The sequence below is a fragment of the Nyctereutes procyonoides genome, unplaced genomic scaffold, assembly GCF_905146905.1.
Source record: "Nyctereutes procyonoides isolate TBG_1078 unplaced genomic scaffold, NYPRO_anot_genome, whole genome shotgun sequence".
NCBI lineage: Eukaryota > Metazoa > Chordata > Mammalia > Carnivora > Canidae > Nyctereutes > Nyctereutes procyonoides.
The window spans coordinates 39,645,590-39,669,628 of NW_026575140.1; the positions used below are offsets into that span (position 1 = coordinate 39,645,590).

Genomic DNA, 24,039 nt, shown 5'->3' on the forward strand with positions numbered 1-24,039 from the left:
TATAAAAAAGGATTTCTTGACTTATTTAGAATATTCAGAAAACATGTTTTTGGAATGGCTAAAAATCTCAGGTTCAACTAAATGACTCCTAATTGACAATGTGCATCTACAACCTAGAATCTCAGCTTGTACTAATGAGATGTACAGCATTTCATTAGTATTGACTGGAGTGAACTCCTTCCGAGTTTCAGCCCCTCCAGCTTTCTGCCCATGTAGATTTCTCAACCAAAAAAGAACTGGATCAGAAACTTTCTTGGCATACTCAACTGTGTACATATGGATAGGTCAAGTGACCTCCTGGAGCCCTGGTATTGACTGTGGTGGTGTCTAACACTTTTCACATGCACTGTGCTGGTCATCATGCTGTCACTTTACAGGATGACACACCGGGCATCTGAACACTTCTTTTAGGTAGAGTATACTACCGTCCAATGTACAATCGCCAAGTCATTACAAAAATGAGAAAGCAATAGAATAAAAGGGGTTAAAAAGTAAGATAATTCAGGAAGGCAAATAGAAAAATGAAGAGAGAAGAATTAACACAGAAACTGATAAAATGTGAACAAAAGTAATAGGAAATTCAACACAAATGGTCAAAATTGCAAGTGTGGGATTAAGTACTGACATAGTAAGATAAAGCGAAATAAATGTTTAGGATAAAGAAAAATTAGGAGGGGAAGTTAATGAGATAAGAGCTTAAACCATGATTACCAATATCTTGACGGACAATTGGGAGAGATTCCACTTCTAAGTTCTTAAACTCAAGAACCCACAGAACAAAGACACAAAGAGAGGAAAAGGAAAAGAGGAAAAGTAGAGTGATTCTCACTTCACAGGCAGCAGGGGAGAAGGTTTGCTTCTCTAAACTCTGACCAGCCCTGAGCAGTGTGTGTGTGTGTGTGTGTGTGTGTGTGTGTGTGTATGCACACATGCATGTACATATCATCCTAACAGACCAAAAAAAAAAATGCATCCTGTTTCTATATGTTACTAAGGTTTAACACCTTTTCCCCAATATGTGTATTATATTTTTAAAATGGCCTGCTTATGTCTTCTAAACTTTTTAATTGGGAAGTTCAATTTTGTACTCACTGATATGTAGAACCTCTAATAAAAAGTTACAAACAGGAAAACTTTTATTACACAGGAGTCTGGAGAAATATATATCAAATTCTATAGAGTAATTGCTCAGTGTGTTTATGTATGTGTATGAGGCTGGGTTGGCACAAGGAAGGGTAAGATTCTCTCCCTCTCACTCACTAAATTATATTTGAAAATTTTTTTAGGGCAGCCCGGGTGGCTCAGCGGTTTAGCGCCGCCTTCAGCCCAGGGCGTGATCCTGGAGACCCGGGATCGAGTCCTGCGTCAAGCTCCCTGCATGGAGCCTGCTTCTCCCTCTGCCTGTGTCTCTGCCTCTCTCTCTCTCTCCCTGTGTCTCTCAGGAATAAATAAATAAAATCTTTAAAAAAAAAAAAAAGAAAAATTTTTTAACTTTGTATTGCTTTTATAGTTCAGAAGTATTTTTATCTGATAAAAAGAAAAAGAAAACAGACCTAAGGAAATAGGAATAAAGCACATTAACAATGGTTCTTACTCTTCTGAGTCACAGAATCCTTTGAAAATCTACTGTATTCATGGATCTGCTCTCCAGTAAAATCCTGTACATATGAATAGTCATGCACGCAGTTTCAGGAATTCACCAGTCTCTTGGGGCCCATGAATTCCTGCTAAGAACACTGGTCTTACAGATAGTTCCTGGGGACTATGCTAAGTTTCTGAGAACAGTGTGTGGAAAGCAAATTCAAGTTCAACTCGTTAGTTATAAAATGCTTGAGAGTTGCCAGGCAACTCCTAATATTGCTATGTTAGACATGGGGGAAATATAAAGGTCAATATCCGGACGCCTGGGTGACTCAGAGGTTAAGGGTCTGCCTTCAGTTCAGGGCGTGATCCTGGAGACCAGGGATCAAGTCCCATGTCAGGTTGCCTGCAAGGAGCCTGCTTCTCCCTCTGCCTGTGTCTCTGCTTCTCTCTCTCTCCATGTCTCTCATGAATAAATAAATAAAATCTTTAAAAAAAAAAACAAAAAAAAAAAAACCAAAGGTCAATATGATACGGTGTTTTCCTAAAGTGTCAAAGTCTCTTGGGGCAATCCTGGCTGCAGGAAAAAAAAAAACAAGGCACAGCAGAAGTGATGCATGCTATAATACTGGTAGATGGGCAGTCCAGGTGGCTCAGCAGTTTAGTGCCACCTTCAGCCCAGGGCCTGATCCTGGAGACCCGGGATCCAGTCCCACATCGGGCTCCCTGCATGGAGTCTGCTTCTCCCTCTGCCCGTGTCTCTCATGAATAAATAAATAAGATCTTTAAAAAATATATACTGGTAGAAAGGGATTGTGGAGGCCAAGAAAAATTAAGGCCATTCCACTCAAGTTTAGCATTAGCACAGTACAGCCATCTTAGGCCCCTGGGAATAAGAGCTGAACTTTACAGGAAAAACTGCAGAATGTCCTCGGCAGGGAATCCCATATCAGAAAGACAACAGCCCATCACCGTGGTAGAAAGTTCCATATTAGAATGAGAACAGAGAGGATCCCTGGATGGCTCAGTGGTTTAGTGCCTGCCTTCAGCCTGGGGTGTGATCCTGGAGGCCCGGGATCAAGTCCCGCATCCGGTTCCCTGCATGGAGCCTGCTTCTCTCTCTGCCTGTGTCTCTGCCTCTCTCTCTGTGCCTCTTATGAATGAATAAATAAAATCTTAAAAAAAAAATAGAATGAGAACAGAGCCCACGCCCACGCCCGTGGCAGAAAGTCCCATATTAGAATGAGAACAGAGCTCAATGCCCTTGAAAGCCCCATGTCAGAATGTAAACAGAACTTGAGAAATTCCTCCAATTCCTCCACCCCTTCTGGAAATCCCCTAGACCAGCCCATAAAAAAACCAGCTGTAACCCTCTTCGGCTTCCAAGACCTTGCTCCGCTATGTCGGGGATACTTGGACCCAAGCTGGGGCTTGCAAATAAACCCTCGTGCGCTTGCGTCAGTGTCGGCTCCTTGGTGGTTTCTTGGATTCACAATCTTGGGCATAACAGGATATGAAGCTCCTGAAAGAAGACATGAATCTCTATCCCAGATATAGGAGAAAACCTCTAAGAGGAGATGGTATTTGAACTAGATCTGAAACGAAAGTTAGGGTGCCAGCAAAAGCACATGCAGTGTGAAGGCAAGACCTTTTAGGCTGTGGGAACAGTGTATGCAAATATGAAGTCAGGAAAATGTGGGTGTTCAACAAATGAGTTATGTGGTTTGACTGCAGTGTAGGGTTCATTAAGGAGCACTGACTATGTGGTAGGTCAAAGCTGGGGGCTGGGGGGTACAACAAGTCCTTAAATTAAAGAAGCTCACAGTCTAATGGAGCATCTGGAAAAATAATCAGTTCTTATTTTTACTATTCTGTACAATAAATCATTTGATGGGACCAAGTTAGGAAGCATGTAAAGGAACCAGGTGCCAAGTGCCAGGACAGGTTCCTGGGAAAAGTATCTCCTCATTTGAGTAAGGAGATAGGAGACGAAGCTGGCAAGGTAATCTGAGCTAGACTGAGGAGAGTCTTCTGGCCAAGTAAAATAGTTTGAATCCTGTTTTCTTTGTAATTAGAAGTCTGAAGATGTTTGAATGGGAGTTGTAAACAGGTGTTGAAGAACTTGGATTGTGAAGTTGTACAAATCCATTTGAAATCACACAGAGCGTAATTTGGGGGCAAGTTATCTGACTTCTCTGTGTTTCAGTTTCCAAATCTATAAAATGGGAGCCATGGCAAGATTAGTCATAATACTGATATTAATAATAAAATTATTTATTGTTATTGATATATCTAGGAACATATTTTATCAAAGGGACTCTGGTAAGATACTGACAAAGGAATGAAGGGGAAGAAGCCAGAGTGGGATAATGGAGCCGATCCAGCAAGGAGGCCAGACACGGGATGGTTGGGATGCAACAACACTGACTTTCCTTGAATTTCTTGCTTTCAACTTTTAAAAAAAGCTAAGAGTGGCATAGATATAGAAATAAGCATCAACTGTATGCTAGGTACCCTGGCAACAAACTGATATTCATGAGGTTGTTTGATTCTTATAACAATCCTAGAAAGCATTTTCAGTTTGCAGAGAAGAAGATTTGGCACACAGCTTATGGGTATAAAGTTTGGGCTCTTTCTAACTCACTCTTTAGGTTTCATCCTTAAATGAAGGGTTGAAGATATTCTCTCTTCTTCTGAGTGATGGCACTCTCTAAGTATTAACTAGCCACATGAGTTCCCGATCAAAAACCGTATTCCCCAGCTTCTCCAGGTATAGCCAGTGGGACATGGGAAGTAGTGATGTGTGCATCTCTGGGTCTCATCCTTAAATGAAAGCTGCTTGTTGGGATCCCTGGGTGGTGCAGCGGTTTGGCGCCTGCCCTTGGCCCAGGGCGCGATCCTGGAGACCTGGGATCGAATCCCACGTCGGGCTCCCGGTGCATGGAGCCTGCTTCTCCCTCTGCCTGTGTCTCTGCCTCTCTCTCTCTCTCTCTGTGACTATCAAAAAATAAATAAAATAAAATAAAATTAAAAAAAAAAAAAAGAAAGCTGCTTGTTCACCACCTTCCCTATTCCTTTTTCCTTGGACTAGAACTCACACACAAGACTGTTGCAAGACCAGAGCTACAACATAGAAGGAACTGGAGCTTTTGGATGACTTTGTGGTACAAAGCAATCTCTCTGTCCTCTCCTGGAGGGAGGAATGCCTACATCTGAACTCATTTGTGGGAGAAAGGTGCATTTCAATCTTTTTTACACTACTCCATTTTGGGGTCTCTGTTATAAGCAGTTCAATGTGTATCCTAACTAATACATGTATCCACCTTATCTATCATTCTTCCACTTTGATCTAATAAGGCTTTTTCTTATTTAGATAAATGTTACTCTAATAGATCATACAGCTATGGCAGAAAAAATTTAGAAAGTAGAGGCAAAAATACAAGAAAAGGTCCCATAATGCCATTTAAACAGGTTGGTTTCTCACTGTGCTGTTGCCATGCTTTAGCTCCTGCAGCTTTCTCCCATTTAAAATCTCTTGTCCCCTTAATTTCACTTACCTATTTGCCTAACATTTAAAGCTCATTTAAAGCTCAACCCAGCTTATTCCAACATTCTACAAGAGGTTATCTCTAGGGGTTCCATTCTCTGTGATCCTATCTCCTGATACCTCATTTGGTTACCATGAGTCTACACCACACATTTCATCATACACTGTTTTGCGTTGTAGCTGTCCTATGGTAAGCGTTTCATAAATGTGTTAGGAAAATGAATCCATGAATGAATCAATCATCCCCTATCATGAAAAGTCAAGTGGCATAAGTAGAGAATAGATTTAAGAGTCAAAAAGCCTTGGATTCAAGTTCTTGTTTTGCCATTATCTACGCTGAGTAACTCAAATGACTTTATTGTTTTAAGCCAGTTTCCTCAGTGGCAAAATGGAAACACCACCAGATAATGCTTACATTGTGTGTCTTTTGTGAAAATTAAATGAAAATGGACATATAGATCCTGATACAAGACCTAGCAAAGAGTTGGTACTTAATGTTTCCAAGCTGCTAGAATGTAAATTTAATTATAACTAAATGCACCATTTGACTCCATTTGTTTTACAGTCGAAAATATTAAAAATGCCAATCTATATGCAGTAAAATTTAAGTCTGATCTGATGAGAAAACATCAGGCCATGCATAAGATCCTAGCATCAGTTTCATTATTAGCCAGTTTTATGTCAGGCAAATCATTTATGCTTTCTTTATTTTTTTTTAAGATTTTATTTATTTATTTGGGAGAGAGATAGTGAGAGCATGAGCAGGGTGTGGGGAGAGTGAGATGCAGGCTCCTTGCTGAGCAGGGAGCTCAACATTGGCCTCAATCCCAGGACTCTGGGATCATGAACTAAATTGAAGGCAGACACTTAACCAACTGAGCCCCCCTGGAGCCCCTCATTTATCCTTTCTTTTTTTGTTTTTTTTAAGATTTTTTATTTATTCATGAGAGACACAGAGAGAGAAAGAGAGGCAGAGACACAGGCAGAGGGAGAAGCAGGCTTCCACGCAGGGATCCTGACACTGGACTCGATCCTGGGTCTCCAGGATCAGGTCTTGGGCTGAAGGCGGCGCGAAACCACTGAGCCATCCGAGCTGCCCTCATTTATCCTTTCTAGTCACATCTATATTAGTGGTAAAACAAAAGCACAGATCAAATTTCTGATTCCAGATAAGATTCAGTAAAAGCATTCCATTTTACTCCTGTTAGTCATGACCCTAATTGGCACAGACAAAAATAACTCCAAATAAGGCCTGCTTTTATTTTTTTCTGCCAAAGTGTCAGAAAAAGCCTGACCCAATAGGACAGAAACATTTTAGCCTTTCTACCTTCCTGTTCTGGAGGCCATGAAAAAAGATATGATTCTCCCCAACCCTGATGGATGCTGCAACAGTGGAAAACATGGGTGGAAAATTGTCTTTACCCTACGAACAAATGATGCCCCTTGCCCACCCAGTCTGTGAGCTAAATTGTAACTATCACTCCTGAACTGGAGGAGTCAAGAGGAAGAATTCTAATTTTTACCTTTCTCCTACAGAAATAAGGAGATGTTCCTTCCCCATAGAGCAGATATGGATAGATCTCTGACTTCCATCCTCCCTGCAGTAAGGCATAGGTTACTCTACCCAGGGTTGAGCAGGGGGCTGTCTTTTTTTTTCCCACTTTCATTCTCCCTAGCCTGCACTGATGAGAATGTAGGATGGAGTCCTGTGTAGGTAGATAACACATAAGCAGGGAAGACTAGAAGCGCTGCAGAGGCTTTATAACTTAAACTGGCGTTTGAACTACAAACCATAAAAGTGAGCCTTCTGAATATAAACAGGTTGACTCTGTGCTAAAATGGAAGAATTTACATGTCCAGAGTCATATAAAACACAATGTCCAGGATATATTCCAGAATTACCTTAGCAAGAGCCAAGAAAATCTCAATTTGAACATGTTAATACCAATAATGAGATGGCACAGATGTTGGAATTAGAGGATAAAAATTTTAAAGCATCTATAATATGTTTCAATAAACAATTACAAATGCTCTCAAAAAATGTTAAGGGGCATCTGTGTGGCTCAGCCTGTTAAGTGTCTGACTCTTGATTTCAGCTCAGGTCATGAGCTCAAGGTCATGAAATCGAGCCCTGCATCAGGCTCCATGCTCCTTGTGGAATCTGCTTCAGATTCTTTCTCCTCTCCCCCTGCTCTCTCTCTCTCAAATTAAAAATCCTAAAAATAAAATAAAATAAATAAAATAAAATAGAAAATCTTAACCAAAGAAATAAACAATATACATAGGAACTAAGGTGAAAAACTAAAATTTGAAAATATAATAACCCAGGGAAGCCTGGATGGCTCAGTGGTTTAGAGCCTGCCTTCAGCCCAGGGCGTGATCCTGGAGACCTGGGATCGAGTCCCACATTGAGCTCCCTGCATGGAGCCTGCTTCTCCCTCTGCCTGTGTCTCTGCCTCTCTCTGTGTGTCTCTCATGAATAAATAAATAAAATCTTTAAAAAAAATAATAACCCAAACAAAAAACTCAATAGAACAACTCAATGGCAGAAGGGTACTGATAAAAGAACCAGTAAAACTGAAGACAGATCAATAAACGGTATTCAATCTGAACAACACAGAGAAAATAGATTGACAAGAACAAACCTGAGCCTCAGGGATCTATGTTAGAATAACAAAAGATCTAACAGTTGCACCATGACTGTCCAAGAGTCTCAGAAAGAGAAATAAAAAAGAATGTGGAATTGAAAAAATATTGGAAGAAATAATGGCTGAAGACTTCTCAAATTTGATAAGATATCAACCTACAGATCCAATAAGCCCAAAGAAACCAACACTAAGAAATACCATAATCAAATCTCTGAAAAGTAAAAGCCAAAAAAAAAAAAGTGGGTTGCCTGGGTGACTCAGTCAGCTAAGTGTCCAACTCTTGGGTTCCAGGCAGGTCATGATCCCTTAGTCATGGGATCAAGCTTCGTGTTGGTCTCTATGCTCAGCGCAGATCTGCTTCAGATTCTCTCTCCCTCTTACTCTCTCTCTCAAATAAATAAATAAAATATTTTTAACGAAATAAAAGCAAAAAACTTCTTGACAGGCAAAGAAAAACAACTCATTAATTACGGGGAGCAACAATTCAAATCATAGCAAATATCTCATTAGAAACCACAGAGGCCAGAAAGAAGTGGTATAACATTTTAAAGTGTTTTTTTTTTATTTTATTTATTTATTCATAAGAGACAGAGAGAGAGAGAGAGAGAGAGAGGCAGAGACACAGGCAGAGGGAGAAGCAGGCTCCGTGCAGGGAGCCCGACATGGGACTTGATCCCAGGTCTCCAGGATCACAGCCTGGGCTGAAGGCGGCGCTAAACCGCTGAGCCACCCGAGCTGCCCCATTTTAAAGTGTGGGGCACTTTCATACATGAAAGAAACTGTCAATCTAGAATTCTCTATTAAGTGAAAATATACTTAAAAAATGAAGGCAAACTAAAGTTATATTCTTAGGTAAAGTTATAAGAAGTTTTTGCCAGCAGACCAGCTGTAAAAGAAGGGTAAATAAAGTTCCTCAGGTAGAAAGGAAAGATATTGGTGGAAAATTTAGAACATTGCGAATGAAGGAAGAGCAACATAAAGGATAAATGGGTAAATATAATAGAATATTCTCTTGAATTAAAAAAATATGCTTAACAGTTAAAAGCAAGTTTATAATATTGTCTGATGTGGTTCTCAATGCATATAGACATAAATTTAAGACAATTATGAAGTGGGAAAGATACAAGTACTTAATGGGTATAAGGTATCTATATTATACTTGAACTGGTAAAATGTTGATACTAATAGACTACATTAAGTACATGTGCCTATTGCAATCCTTTGACAGCTATTAAACACAATGCAAAGAGGTATACTAAAAAGCACTAAAAATAAATTAAAATGGGATTCTTAAAAAAAGTTCAAGTGACCCACAGGAAGACAGAAAAGGAGAAATAGAATTAAAGACAGAGGAAAAATAGATAATAAAAAATAAAATGGCAGACTTAACTATTGACTTATCAATAATTACATTAAATGTAATGACCTAAATCCACCAATTAAAAGACAGAGATTGGCAGAATGAAAAAAAAAAATGACCCACTGACATGCTGTCTGCAAGAATCTCTTTTCAAATATACAAATAGGTTAAAAGTGAAGAATGAAGAAGTATATACCATGCAAATAATCATCAAAAGAGAGCTGGTGTGGCTGTATCAAATTAGCTAAAGTTCAGGCAATGAAAATCACCAGGGATGAGGGACATTACATAATAACAAAAGAATCAATTCAACAAGATGATAGAACAATTTTAATGTGTATGTACCAAATAACAGAGATGATAAATACATAAAGGAAAAACTACCAGAACTAGATTGAGAAAAAGATAAACCTGCAATTATAGTTGGAGATTTCAAGATGCTTCTCCTAGTGATTGATAGAATCAGTAGATAAGAGGTCAGGGTATGGAGAACTAAACAAGATCATCCAATGAGATATAATTGGCATATATAGAACACTCAGACCAACAATGGCAGAATACATATATTTTTTCAAGCATGCATGGGACTATATCCTGGGTCATAAAACAAGCCTTAACAAACTGAAAAGACCTGAAATTATACAAAGTATGTGTCCTTTCACCATAATGGCATCAAACTGGAAATCATTAATAGAAAGCAGGAAAATTTCCAAATACTTGGAAATTAAACATATATATTTTTTAAGATTTTATTTTTAAGTAATCTCTACACCCAACAGGGGGCTCAAAGTACAACTCCGAGACCCTGAGTTCCATATTCCACTGACTGAGCTAGCCACGTGTCCCTAAACAACATATTTCTTTTAAATTTTTTTAAAAATTTATTTATTCATGATAGACAGAGAGAGGCAGAGACACAGGAGGGAGAAGCAGGCTCCATGCTGGGAGCCGGACTCGGGATTCGATCCTGAGATTCCAGGATCGCGCCCTGGGTCAAAGGCAGGCGCTAAACCGCTGAGCCACCCAGAGATCCCCTAAACAGCCTATTTCTTAAACAAGGTATAGGTTTAGGAGCCTAACTTTAAAATTCCATGACTAATCCTGTCATTTAGTGTTACCAGTTGGGTGTTTCTCCAAGAAAGTGATAAAACCTTCTCCATCTGCTCTTGAGTACACATGCACGGGTTTAAAGTGCTCCAGGTACACGTAGGGAAAGGGGAACTAATGTTTGTTGTGCACCTACTAAAAGTCATGTTTGACCATTGATTATTTTCTTTAACCTTCATAGCCACCAATCACAGAGTTGTCATTCAGTTGGGTAGTGACAGGTGGCAGAGGTACCTAGCTGAGTGACAGGAAACCAGCTGAGGATTTTTGAGAAAGGGTTGGATGTCGGAGGGAATTTTAAGGAAATCAGAAGGGCCAGAGTTAGGAAACCTTGGTGGGATATGATTCTAAAACGGTGGAAAGAGGCTCCCTAAGAAGTCCTAACTCTGGAAGGCAATGGGAAGCACTAATAAAATTTAAGCAGAGGGACATTTTAAAACAATTACTTTAATGAGAACAGATTGCAGCGAGGAGACTGAAAGGGAGGAGCTCAGCTACTGAAGTGGTGAGGATTTATGTGGTACTATTACCATTTTACCTTCAGGAAATACAGCCTTCGAGAAGGTAAGCACAGCGTTGTTGTTGTTTTTAATCTCCAAGGATAAAAATATTAAAGAGGACAAAGTGATCACATTATAAATAGGATATTCCATTAACATTTAACGAGATACACAATTAAATGGGTCAAAGAATGTAATATGTCTGGCACCCTTAAATAGTAAACAGTGAATACTATTTCACTTCTAGAAGGGGCAAGTGTAATCATGCCGGTCGACGGTGGGGAAACCGAGGCTCAAAGCAGGGTTCACCGCGGTACCTAATTAGCAGCACAGCCACCCAGCCGCCCGCCCACGATCCCCGGGATGGCCCCTGTCCTGCAGGTCAGGCTCAGGGCACGGCCCTGCACCTTCGCCCGCTCCTACCCGCTGCAGCTTCAGGTGCGACTGCTCGAAGTCCAGATGGAAGAAGTTGCCCACGAAGGGCAGAGGTACGGGGCCCGGCGGGTAGTTCTTTGGGCGCCGTCTTTTGAGGAAATCAGCAAAGAACAGAAAGGCGACGGCACCCAGCAGGAGGGTGCGGAGATGAAGCACTGCCCAGAGGGTGGCCGCCAGGGAGCCCACCGCCGCGAGCATGGCTCTCCGGTCCTCTCGCTCGGCTGAGCGCTGAGCCCGAGACGTCCCTGCCTGTCCCTGCTGCTGAGCTCGCAGGACCGCCTGCCCGCCCCGCCCCGCCCATCATCTCGCCCATCTCGCCCCGCCCCGCCCCTCCCGCTGCCGCCCCGCCCACCTCGCCCCGCTCGCCCCGCCCTCCCGGTGCCGCCCCGCTCACCTCGCCCGCTCGCCCCGCCCCTCCCGCTGCCGCCCCGCCCACCTCGCCCCGCTCGCCCCGCCCTCCCGGTGCCGCCCCGCTCACCTCGCCCGCTCGCCCCGCCCCTCCCGCTGCCGCCCCGCCCACCTCGCCCCGCTCGCCCCGCCCTCCCGCTGCCGCCCCGCTCGCCTCACCCGCTCGCCCCGCCCCTCCCGCTGCCGCCCCGCCCACCTCGCCCCGCTCGCCCCGCCCCTCCCGCTGCCGCCCCGCCCGCCTAGCCCCGCCCCCGCCCACGTAGCCCAGCCCCGCTCGCCCCGCCCCTGCGCCCCACCGCCCTCGCGTGAGAACTCCGTCCCAGCTCTTTGCACCACCCTCGTCACGCCCGCCCAGTGGGCCTCTGTTTCCCCTCCTTCCTTCCCTGCAGCCCCGACCCCACGCCAGCCAGGCTGACCTCCAGAAGCCTGGGACGACATCCTCCCGCATCGCTCTTGGAAAAGGCCAGGCTAGGAGCACGATTCTTCCCTGTTTAGAAAGCCTGGCTCGGAGCCCCCGGGCTGCTGTGGTTTCAGCGCCTCCCCGAGAGCACCACAGCACTTGAGCTCAGTGGTGTTCAGTCTCCCTCTCCCAGCCAACGGTTGGAATCCCGCCAGGTGAACGGCGATGCTAACAGCAGCACCTGGCATTTCTCGGGCTCTTAACTAAATGCCAGGCGGCACACTCGCCTCTGTACATGAATCATGTCGTTCTGACACAATTAGGATAGATGCTCTTCTGGGTTCCACCTTGCAGTTGAGGAACCTGAGACCCAGAGGTTAAGTGGCGAATAGGTGGTGAATACATACATCCACCAGTCTGCCACACATGGGAACAAGATTCTGTATTTGTAACGTGTTGAAGATTAAAAAGCATTGCATCAACAGGGACCGGGGTGGCTCGGTTAAACCGTGGACCTTGACCATTGATTCCTGTTCGAGTCCCTTATCTCAGGACTGAGTGTGGAGCCTACGCAAGATTCTCATCCCCGCCTCTTCCTCTACAGGACTCCCTGCCCCCCACGCCCCTTCCCCCTGCCTCTAAAAAAATAAATAAATAAAATAATTAATTTATTAATTATTTAATTAAAAAATAAAAGCATTGCATCAAGGCCCCTAGCACTGAGCCTAGTCTGCAACAGATGCTTAGTCAGCATTGAAAGAGGATGTCTTAGTCCTTCTCCTTTTTAGTTTGCCACCTGAGGTTCCTCCTCTAAAGCCCCAAGACAGTGGTAGGGCCCCAGGTTCCAACCTTCCGTGTCATTCTGTGTGTGCCTACCTGTGTCTCCTCATTTGTGAGATACTCAAATCATGACGCATAGTTTTCTAGCAGTATAGCACACGTTACGTACTCAACATATAGATACACAGTCTGCATAAAATAATGCAATAGAACAGAACAGAATTTAAGTCGCTTTTCTATGTTTCCAAAATCAGGACCTCTTCTCACAGACTGTATAAAGGAAGTGTTGGACTTTACCTGAAATCCGCAAAAACTGATGGTTTAGTTATATTTATAATACTATGATTTAAACTTCTATAAGAAGAAAAATGAAGACCATTTATTTGAAAACAAAGATTAAGTCTCGCCTTCTATTTTCCTTCTCATTAGCTCCTTCCAAAGTAAAATCTAAATGCTATGATTGACATTTTTTCCTATAATGAGTACTTTCAGGGCATTGTGTAGCATTTGGCAAATATAAAGGAAGAGGAAGACATTTTTAACTTTAAGAACGTATTATTATTAATATGACCTTCCCTAGCTGAATATCATTCTCTTCTTGTTCCATTAAGTCAAAATACAAATCAGTATAGATATTTGGTTTCTAATATTTTAAAATGTAACGTTACTTGTGAAAAGTATTTTGCATAAAGTTGTGTATACCTCAGGTTCAAGTTAATAGCTTTGATTTATGTTCTAAAGAATAGGGAATAACACAAACATTATTACGATCCTTAGTTATAACCAAGATAAATATTGGTATTGGCGTTAAATGCAACTTTGTGTTTCTCTCCTATGTTCTCTTATACTAACCAATCTTCCAAATCATTGAGTTGCTCTTAAAAAGAAGAAAAAAACGAAAAAAGGGAAGAAATCAAGAAAAGGAAAAAGACTTGACGTGGCTTTGTGGTTGATCAAATCATTTTTTAATTGGTCAAATCACATACAGGGAAACACATAAAGCAACTAAGTGGAATATATATCAAATTCTTAATTTTACTAATGGACAGAATTGCACTATGAAAAATTATCAAATTATTCTTTTCATTGGTCCTTAGGCCTTAGTTCCTGAATAAAGTGTTAAGCCACTAATAAGTTAATCAACATTACTGATTAACAGTTATCAAGTGAGTTTTTTTCAGCATTAGTTGAAAAACTGTTGTGAATCCTGTCTATCCAGAGAAGTAACACTCTATAAATACTAACAGATAATTATGCTAGAGTATTTTTAGATATTAAGCCACATGTCAAGCATCTAAAGTGAATTTGAGATTAAGAGAAAGGCCTATTTTCTAAACAACAATGATAACTTCTTAATTTGCAAATTCCTTATTCTATGAATTAGAATAGTTTGAGATTTCTGAAATTTCTATTACTTGTCTTAATCTTCTTCCACCACATGAGTACATTGACAATTAGAAGGCACAAATATTTTTCAAATGCTTTTAAGGATTTATTTTTAAAATTGTGATACATTATTTTTTACTATGAAATAATTTGACACATTGTATCTTTTTTTATTTGCTTTGGATGTTTTTTTCCCAATATCTGTAAGTTGAAGGCATTTCTGTCATACTGAAAACAAACTTAAATGTGCTAAAAAGAAATTCTCGTGTGTCCTGTATTAGTATATCATTAGTGCCCTGGAAGTCTGAAGGCTGATCTAAACTTGCATGTTTTAGAATACTCAAGAAGAAAAAAATAACTACCTTAATGCCAGCCTTTTAGATTTCATGAAGATTTTGGTGAGGAATAATAGTACATAATATAAGTATTGACAGAACTCTAAAAGTTCCTTTCTAAAAAAAAAAAAGTTCCTTTCTATAAAATATAAAAGACACAATATTTATATAGAATCAGGTAAAGGAAATCAGTATTTAACATTGGATATTTTGTGCCTCGTGTTTACATTATAGTATTCAAATTGCAAGTATAACATTTTAATATTTGCTCCTATTTTTTATAAAAGTAAATCCTAAATTATTAAGCTTTTCCAAGTGAAAAAGCAACAATTTTTTCAAACAAAAATTGAGGGAATTTGATGGCTGTAGAACAGCCTTACAAGAAATGTTAAAATAAGTACTTCAGAAAAAAGGAAAAAGATAGAGGTCAGAAACTCAGGTCTACATAAAGAAAGGAATAGCATTAGGGAAAAACTAAGTGAAGATAAAAAAAAAATCTTTTGTTTTTCTTATTCTCAATTGATCTAATAACAGATCAAAATAAAAATAGCAATGATGTATTCAGTGATTATAGCTTATTATTAAGTGATATGAATGATGAAATATTGTATGGGAAGGCAGTAGGAAAACTATTAAAGGTACTTTCATTACCAATGAAGCAGTACAATGTTATTTAAAAGTGGATTTGGATCAGTTGGACATGTATATTGAAAACCCCAGGGGATCCCTGGGTGGCTCAGGGGTTTAGCGCCTGCCTTTGGCCCAGGGCGCGATCTTGGAGTCACGTCCCAGGATCAAGTCCCACGTTGGGCTCCCGGCGTGGAGCCTGCTTCTCCCTCCTCCTGTGTCTCTGCCTCTCTCTCTCTCTCTCTCTCTCTCTCTCTCTCCGTCTATCATAAATAAATAAATAAATAAATAAATAAATAAATAAATAAATAAATCTTTAAAAAAAAAAAAGAAAAAGAAAACCCCAGGCAACTACTTAATAAAAAAAAAGAACTATAATTGATATGCTAAGACAAAAGAGAAAATAGAATTATATACAATGCTCAATTAAAACCAGAAAAGGTAGAAAGAGTTGAAGACAAAAGAAAGAAAAATCAAGAGCAATTAGTAGAAAACGGTAATGAATATGGTAGATTAATCCAACTGTATCAGCAACCACCTTAAATGTCAATGGTCTAAATGCACTAATTAAAAGACTGAGTCTGTCAGAGTGGATTAAAAAAAAAAAAAAAAGGACCTCTTTCAGATTGTTCTTGTCAGTATGTAGAAATGCAACTCATTTTTGTATGTTGATTTTGTATCCTGCAACTTTGCTGATTCATTTATTAGTTCTGACAGGTAGGTTTTTTCTGTATGTGTAATCTTTAGGGTTTTCTATATATCAGATTATGCCATCATGAACAGAGATAATATTAGCATAGCTTTAAAAAAATAAAACACTTAGGAATAAAGCAATGAGGCAAAAGACTTATACACTGAAGACTATAAAACACTCTTGAAAGAAATTAAAGAAAACACAAATAAATGAAAGTCATCCCACGTTCATGGATGGGAAGACTTAATATTGTTAAAATGTCCATACTACCTAAAGTGATGCAATGCAAGCCCTATCAAAATCCCAATGGTATTTTTTACAGAAATAGAAAATATAATATTACAATTCATATGGAACCACAATTCAATTTTTTAATTCCAGAAAAACCAATCATTTTTCTTTAGTGAGTCACAGTTAAATGTCTGTCTTGTTTATGTAAATGTGTGGTGAGTAGAACCATATGCCCTCAGATTATAGTGTAAGAAGCTTTTATACTACTTTTTTGAAGTCTATCTTACAGCAGAAAAGTGCACAAATAATAAGTGCACAGTTCAATTAATATGCATAAAATTAGCATATCCAGTATAATTAGCACATAAAATAAGAAATAAAATATTACCAGTAGTCTGTCCTCTGCCACTTTCCAGACATTAACCCCTATCCATGGGTAAATTTTACTCTGGTTTATAAAACTCAGGATTTTCTAATGCCTTTTGAACCAAGCTGCACTCTGCTTGGAAAGATTTAGCTAGCTGTCTGTTTTTAGATATAGTTTTGTTCTTGCTTTTCATCATCTCACTAACTATATCAGCTTCAGTGTCTGACTTCTTGTCAGTTTTCACATATTCCCTTCAGACTCTGGTTGTTCAGCCTGGCTCCTTCACTCCTCACTGGCAGGGTATGAAGTAATATTAAACACCTTCACGCAAAAAAAAACATGGTGATTCTAATCTTGTGATTGGAGTAAAGGAGCACCCCATACCATGGACACTTAGGTCTTCTTACACCTGAGATGAGAATTTTAATCCTCTGGTTTCCTAATATATTGCAAAGCACTTTACTATGTCATTGTATGTTATTATTTCATTGAATCCTTCTAACGGATTTGAGATGTAGCTGCTATTGTCTTAACTTTTCAGATTAGGGAACTGAAGTTTATAGATTTTAAATCACTTGTTCAAGTTCAAAATGCCAGTGAGTGGCAAAGCAAAAAATCAAACTCAGCTCTGCTTGAAAGCAGAACTAGTGCTATTTTCCTGAACCGTAAGTCAGGAGGGAGTTTCTCCTCCCTGTGTCACCTGTAAACATTCCTTCTCAGCTTCCAAAACCTCCAAACTTTTTGCCAGTCCCTTTCCTCCCCAGCCTAATCCATCCTATTTAGTGTCCAATTGATTGAAAAAAAATGTGCTTTGGCTCCAGGCAAGCCTGGCTTCACACTTTGCTCACAAACCATATTCATCTTTCAAGGCTCAATTTAAATCCTGCTTGCTCCATGACTTTCTGTATTTTTGTACCAAGCTCTATCCTACCATTTACTTTTGTTTTTTGCCAGAGAGACTAGCAAAAATTGAAACTCTGCCCACCAGGTCAAATGGCAAATGTTTCAGGACATGGGATTAAATCTTCCCTCATGGATTTTGGGGGAGGTCATCAAGAATATGTGAGTGCCAGTGACCGTAGAGCTGGATCCAGGCAACTAGAGGTTCCGCATCTCCTCCCCTGTCCTTGGAATGTATTCTCTGCTTGCCTCTCTTGCTCACAGAAGTTGCCCCAAGAATACAACCTTAAAAGAAATGTGGTGTTGAGATCATCTGGATGGTCTACATGACTGAAGGCCTCTGTATATACTTTTAAGATTTAGCAGGTGGGTATGGAAACTTAACCATCTTATGGCCACTAAAGACAATTCTGTTTCACATACAACAGCAAAAACACAATCCTTGAAAGAAAGAAATTAAGCTGTAATTCATTAATATTTAAAAACTGCTCTGTGGTAGAGCTTCTTAAGAGAATGGAAAGTCAATCCACAGACTTGAAGAAAATATTTGCCTAAACCATACCCAATAAAATACATCTAAATGTATCCAAAATATACAAAGAATTGGTAACACTCAACAATACAACCCAATTACAAAATGGGCAAAAGATCTGAATAGACAACAAGAAGAAGATATACATATAGCAAATAAGCTCATGAAAAGATCCTTAACATTATATATCACTAGAGAATTGTACACTTAAACAATAAGATATTGGGGCACCTGGGTGGTTCAGTCAGTTAGGTATCCGACTCTTGGAACCAAGAAGTCTGACAAACCAAAACAAAAAACTACAATACCAAATGGTGGTAAGGATGTGAAGCAAGAAGAACTCCCCATTCACTGCTGGTGGTAGTACAAAACAGTACAGCGACTGTGGAAGAGAGTTTGGCAGCTTCTCACAAAGCTAAAGATAATCTTACCATATGATCTAGCCGTCATACTCCTAGGTATCCATCCAAATGAGTTGAAGACTTATGTCCATATAAAAGACTGACCATAAATGTTTATAGCAGCTTTGCCACAACTACCAAACACAGAAAGCAACTAAAATGTCTTTCAAAAGGTGAATGGATAAGCAAACTGTGATTCATGGGTACAACGAAATATTATACAGCAATAAAAAGAAATTAGCTACCAAACCAAAGAAGACATGGAAGAAACTTAAGTGTATATTGCTTGGTGAAAGAAGCCACCTGAAAGAAAGGCTTCATACTGCATGACATTCTGGAAAAGGCAAAAAAAGTATGGGGACAGCAACGAGATCAATGGTTCCCAGGAGTTTGGGGAGATGGAAGTAGGAAATGAACAGGTGGAACACAGAGGATTTTTAAGGCAATGAAATGATTCTGTATGATATTGCAATGGTAGATACATGACATTGTGTATTTGTCAAAACTTAACTGCACAGCACAAAGAGTAAATCCTAATGTAAATTTTGGACTTCAGTTAATAATAATATATCAATACTGGTTCATCAATGATAACAAATGAACTACACTAATTCAGGATGTTAAGATGCCAGTAATAGGGGACACTGAGTGAGAGAGAGAAGGAAAATATGGGAACTCTGTAGTATCTGCTCAGTTTTCTGTAAACTTAAAAACTGTTCTAAGAATACATATTACAGAACTTTCATGGTGCCAGTGCTAAATTTTCAAAATGTGGTAATTTATTATGATTATGTAGAAACATCTTTATTTTTAGTATATACTTGCCAAACTGTTTAGTGTTTAGGTATTTTGATGCCTGTAATTAACTCTCAAAAGTTTCTAATGACTAGAAATGGGAGGAGAGAGGGGAGGAGATGTAGAGGAGAAAGACGGAGGGGAGGAGCAGGGGAGAAAACAGGAACACAAATGCAGTAAAAAAGTGAAAACCTAGCAAATCTAGGGGAAGATTCTAAGGGAGTATTTTGAACAATTCTTCTGTAAGATTGAAATTTTCGGGAAAAAAAGATAAAGGGGACTATGATATAAAGAAAAGAGAATTAGGTGATAGGTTAAGGACTCAGTCTTTCCTGATTTTGTTTCTTAATAGCTGTAAGGCTTTCAAGAAATCCTTTAACCTTTCTGAACTGCACTTTCTTTAGCACTAAAATGGAGACCAGCAATTCTTAATTCTTTTCCTTGAAATTGTAGGGCTCCAGTGAGATAAAGAGGGTGAAAATGATCTGTGAAGTACCTTTCTTATTTTAACTTACATTCCTACATTCTTTAAAAAGTCTCTTTAGCATTTACTTTCTGCAGCACTTAGTTGACATTCTCTATATACTAAAATTATGCAATTTGAAACTTTCATAAATTCCAATGGTGCTATGCTATGAAACTGTACCAATTCATTCCATCACATAAGCACACGGGTGTACACATGCAAATGGTATTTACGGATTGCATACATGTCTAAGTTATTGCCTACCTTTATTTTTATTATTTTAAGGCTCTTTGTTTTGTTCTATTTAGTTTTGAGATGACTTACAAATATTATTAATCTACTGTATCTTATAAATACAGAAAAATTAGGGGGAAGGATGGGAGTGCTAATATGATAAAGGTGTTATTTCAGTGGCTATTGGAGAAGAAAATGGAAGTGATAAAATCATATGTATTGCTTATGCAAATAGAAAAAAATATTTGATTCTTAAGAATTAAGAAACAATCATATATGAAAAATAAAGCAACTCTAGGAAACTTACAAAGGGACAGGATTGGAGAACTAATTGAAGATTCAGAAAAGAGGCTTCAAAACAGGATATCTGGTGCTAGATTAAAGCCTGTAGGGCAAGAAAATATTTCCCTTCTTCCCTTCCAGTTTCTTTAGCTGGCCTAATAATTAAATTTACAGAAGACAGATTAATGAGAGAAAAGCGAATTTAATTTTGTACATAGGGGAGCCCCAAAGATAGGGAGCTCAAAAAGTGACCAAAGCAAGCAGCTTTTATACCTTTTAGACAAAGAAACAATACTTTGTGCAGAATTGACAAAACAAAGGGGTTTGTGTTTGAGGTAGCAAATTAATGAAGAGGTAACAAAATTTGTTTATACAGGCTTCTTGGCCCTGGATTTCCTATAGCTGGTGCTAAGAATGCCTTCTACCCTCCAAGTGCAAGGAGGGTACCCTTCACACAGGGCGAATTTACTTTCCCCTTTCAGGAGGTCAAAGGAGAGTCAGAGTGTCCTTCTTGCATTGGCTGCTTCTTAAGTAATTTTAACTAAAAACAATCAATATGCCAAAGTGGCATATTTTAGGGCAGACCACCCTAAGCCCCACTAAGACATCTCCAGGCATCTAGGATGCAAGAATCATTACACAACCACATCTAGTGCTGCTGCTGCTGCTGGAAAGAATGAACTCTACCTTCTTTTTCCTTAATCTTTCAGTGCTCCAAAATTTGAGATTCCTGCTGGCCTGGCTTAGATCATGAGCTTACTCCTCTGCTAGGAGATTCAGGGGCCTAGATTCATAATCCAATCATGATGCTGCATAATGAGGAAGCTGTAATTTCCTAAAAGAAAATCAGGTGCAATTAAGATGTAAGTGATAATGGATGCTAAATGGTCCAAAGGTGTGTGTGTTTATATATATATATATATATATATATATATATATATAGTGTGTATATATATACACACATATGTGTTATATCAGATATACAGATATACATATATATAATTGGATTTATATACACTGTACACGCACACATATACACACATTATTATATGTGTAGTACATATAAAAGGTATATAAATTCACACATCTTCACATTCACATTCATTATATACACGTATCTATACGTATATATTATTATACACACATTGCATCATACAACATATGACAACATATGACAAATGTTTAAACATATAGATAAGTATCAATAAGAGACGGCAAAATAGAATGGACAAAATAGAAAAATAAGGACACAGGTGGGTGTGTTACCCTAATGTTGGTCCAGAAAAGGTTAAGAGTTAGAACATTCAAAGATTGTTAGAGTAAAATACAAAATAGAGCCCAAACTTGAAAATTTCCTGAGCAGACAACACCATTTAAACCATGTAAGCAAAACGAAATCTAACTCATTTCATGAACATAAGCAAAACTTAAATTGGATTATTTTCCATAAATCCTTCTGATACTCATAAAAGAAACTTAAATCATCTTTCTGAAATGCTATAAAATAATCTCTTTTACCAATCCCCTGCTGTCTGGAAACCGCATTGCAGTACCCAATCATTTGAAAGGGTTAAACAGCTTCCTCATTTTGACTTTATAAGCCATTCTCAAAAGTCATGTCTCTGAGCTTCACATCAGTTTGGGGTTGGAAAACTTCCTATCTACAAGCTGTTATTAAGTGCCCTTAATAGAACTTTGCTGATCTGACTTGATTTGTACTGTTTCTAGACCTTTAACAAGGTGGAGTCTGATGAAATGGCTGCTGATGAAACTTGTTATAAACCAGGTACTTAGGACCATTAATCCTGCCCTAGACCTTTGAGAGTGGTAAGGTGATGTGTGCACATACTGTAGCTGCTGAGGAATTTTATTCATTTATTACTCAACAGTCATTTATTGAACACTTAACATGAGTCAGTTTCTATTCTGGGCACAGGAGGCAAAGTAGGGGAGGAGATAGACAAGTTTTCAGCTTTTATGGACATTATATTCTGGTTGCAGGCAGATAATAAGCCAATAAAAAAATCAGCACTTTTTAGAAAAATAAAATACATAGATGCCAAAGAACAGGACTAGTGGCTCACCAAGGTTTGGAGGTCTAGGAAGATCTCCCTCACATATACTGAGTGCCAAGGAGCCAACAATGGTAGTGTTGTTAAGGACAGTGGCAGAACCCATGTTGAAGGACTAATAACTATGATGGGAAGAATCTTGGTATATTTGTGTGTCTGGAGCAGAATGAAAAGGCTGCAAAAGTAAGAGTGGAGAGGAAAGTGATTGAGAGGAGGAGAGATATCATGTCAGGCAAGGAATGTGTAAGCCAAGATAGAGAGTTTGGAATTTATGCTAGCTTTGAATAGAAGCCATTGGAGTTTTTTAATCAAAAAGTGACATGATCTGGTTTTATTTTTCCTGTTAAATGACCCTATCTTCCTTGAAGAAAATGGGTTGTAATTGTAAGAGAAGAAAAAGAGAGACTGGTTAGGAAATCATTGTAATAAGCAAACTGGTGGATAATGGCTTAACATTGAGTTGTAGAGGGGACGAAGAGAAGCATATGGGATTCAGGGGATGTTTTTTGGAAGTAGAGTTGATAAGATGAGCTTGGCAATGGAAAAAGAGTAATCAAAAATAATGATGGCAATATCTTTTGTTATTTTACTCAATCCACATGACCGTACTCTGAAGATAATGCTGTTATGAACCCCGTTGTACAAATGAAGAAATGGAGGCACATAAAGCTTAAGTATCTAATCTTTAATAATTAAGTAAAACTAGGTTAACATTTTGGTTGTAGGTAGTGGTGTTACTTGTTAAGATGGGGAAAACTGAAGGAAAAATAGTTTTATAAAAAATTTCCTTTTGACCATGTTAAGTTTGATGTATTTATCGACTATCCAAGTGGACATGTCAAGTAGACAGTTGAATGTTCAGGTCTGGTGTTCTGGGAAGAAGTGTGTTTATATTGTGTGATTGGAGATATCACTGAAGAAGAATATGTCTTGAGGAATAAAGTGGCCCTAGGATGGGTGCTGGGTGGCTCAGTGCCTTAAGCATCTGCCTTTGACTCTGGTCATGATCCCAGGGTCGTGGGATCGAGTCCTGTATTGGGCTCCTTGCTCTGCAGGGAGCCTGCTTCTCCCTCTGCCTGCTGTTCCTCCTTCTTGTGCTCTCTCTCTTTCTCTGACAAATAAATAAATTAAATCTATATATTTTTTAAAAAGGTACCAGGAGAGAGTCTCAGGGATGCCAACATTTAGAGGTAGAATAAAGTAGGAGCAAATAAGCATCCTGAAGTAAAGACCAGCCAAGTAGAGAAAGAAACAGAAAGACTTTCATAATCACTAGCACTAGGGAAGGTCTGAAAGTGCAAAGGGTATTTTATCAGCACATAGGTTGGTCAGGAGAAAATAGGCATGGAGGAGGGAGGATGTGAGGTTGGGGCAAAATAGATGTGAGCTAGAAGTTTTTAGAAGTAGAGTAAACAAATCTGGGAAAATACATTCAGAAGTTGAAATTTAGTAAGTAGTGAGACAACGTCAGGCAGTCTGGATGAGTTCATTCCATGATTTCAGGTTTAGCAAGTTTGCAGAATCCTGCCAAGATGTGGCAGTAGAGATTACAAACCTACACAAGAGGTGGGAGGAGAAAGAGGAGCTGGAATCACAGAGGACGGGGGAAAGGTTTTCCATAAGGAAGGAATAGTCCGTGTACTGAATCTGTGAAGGTAAAGTAAGATAAATACAGAGAAGTGATACTTGGAGTCATCGTTGTGGAAATCACTACTCATCTCAGAGCATCCCTGTGGCAAGAAAGCGTGATAGTGGTGTGCTGAAGGACTGGGAGCTGAGGAAGAGGCGGTGTTCAGGGTTCGGAATGTAGTTGCATGTGTCTATGAATCTGTATTCCCAGTGCATACTTGTATCCTTTTAATGTACCTTTTGTTGCTTACCATAGATACCGTCTCTAAGTCTGTAATTTGCAGGTAATATTATGTCTCCGCAATCATTTAATATAAGTATG

General features: G+C 39.3%; 1 protein-coding gene across 1 annotated transcript in view; it reads right to left on the reverse strand.

Annotated features, from left to right (window-relative positions):
* Positions 1–11,442, reverse strand: part of LOC129497114 (cytochrome P450 2J2) — a 42,386-nt gene extending 30,944 nt beyond the window's left edge. The window contains exon 1 of the mRNA XM_055305687.1: positions 11,167–11,442. Coding sequence (XP_055161662.1) covers positions 11,167–11,376 — 210 coding nt within the window. The 5' untranslated portion in view covers positions 11,377–11,442. The remainder of the gene's footprint in view (positions 1–11,166) is intronic.
* Positions 11,443–24,039: the final 12,597 nt, after the last annotated feature.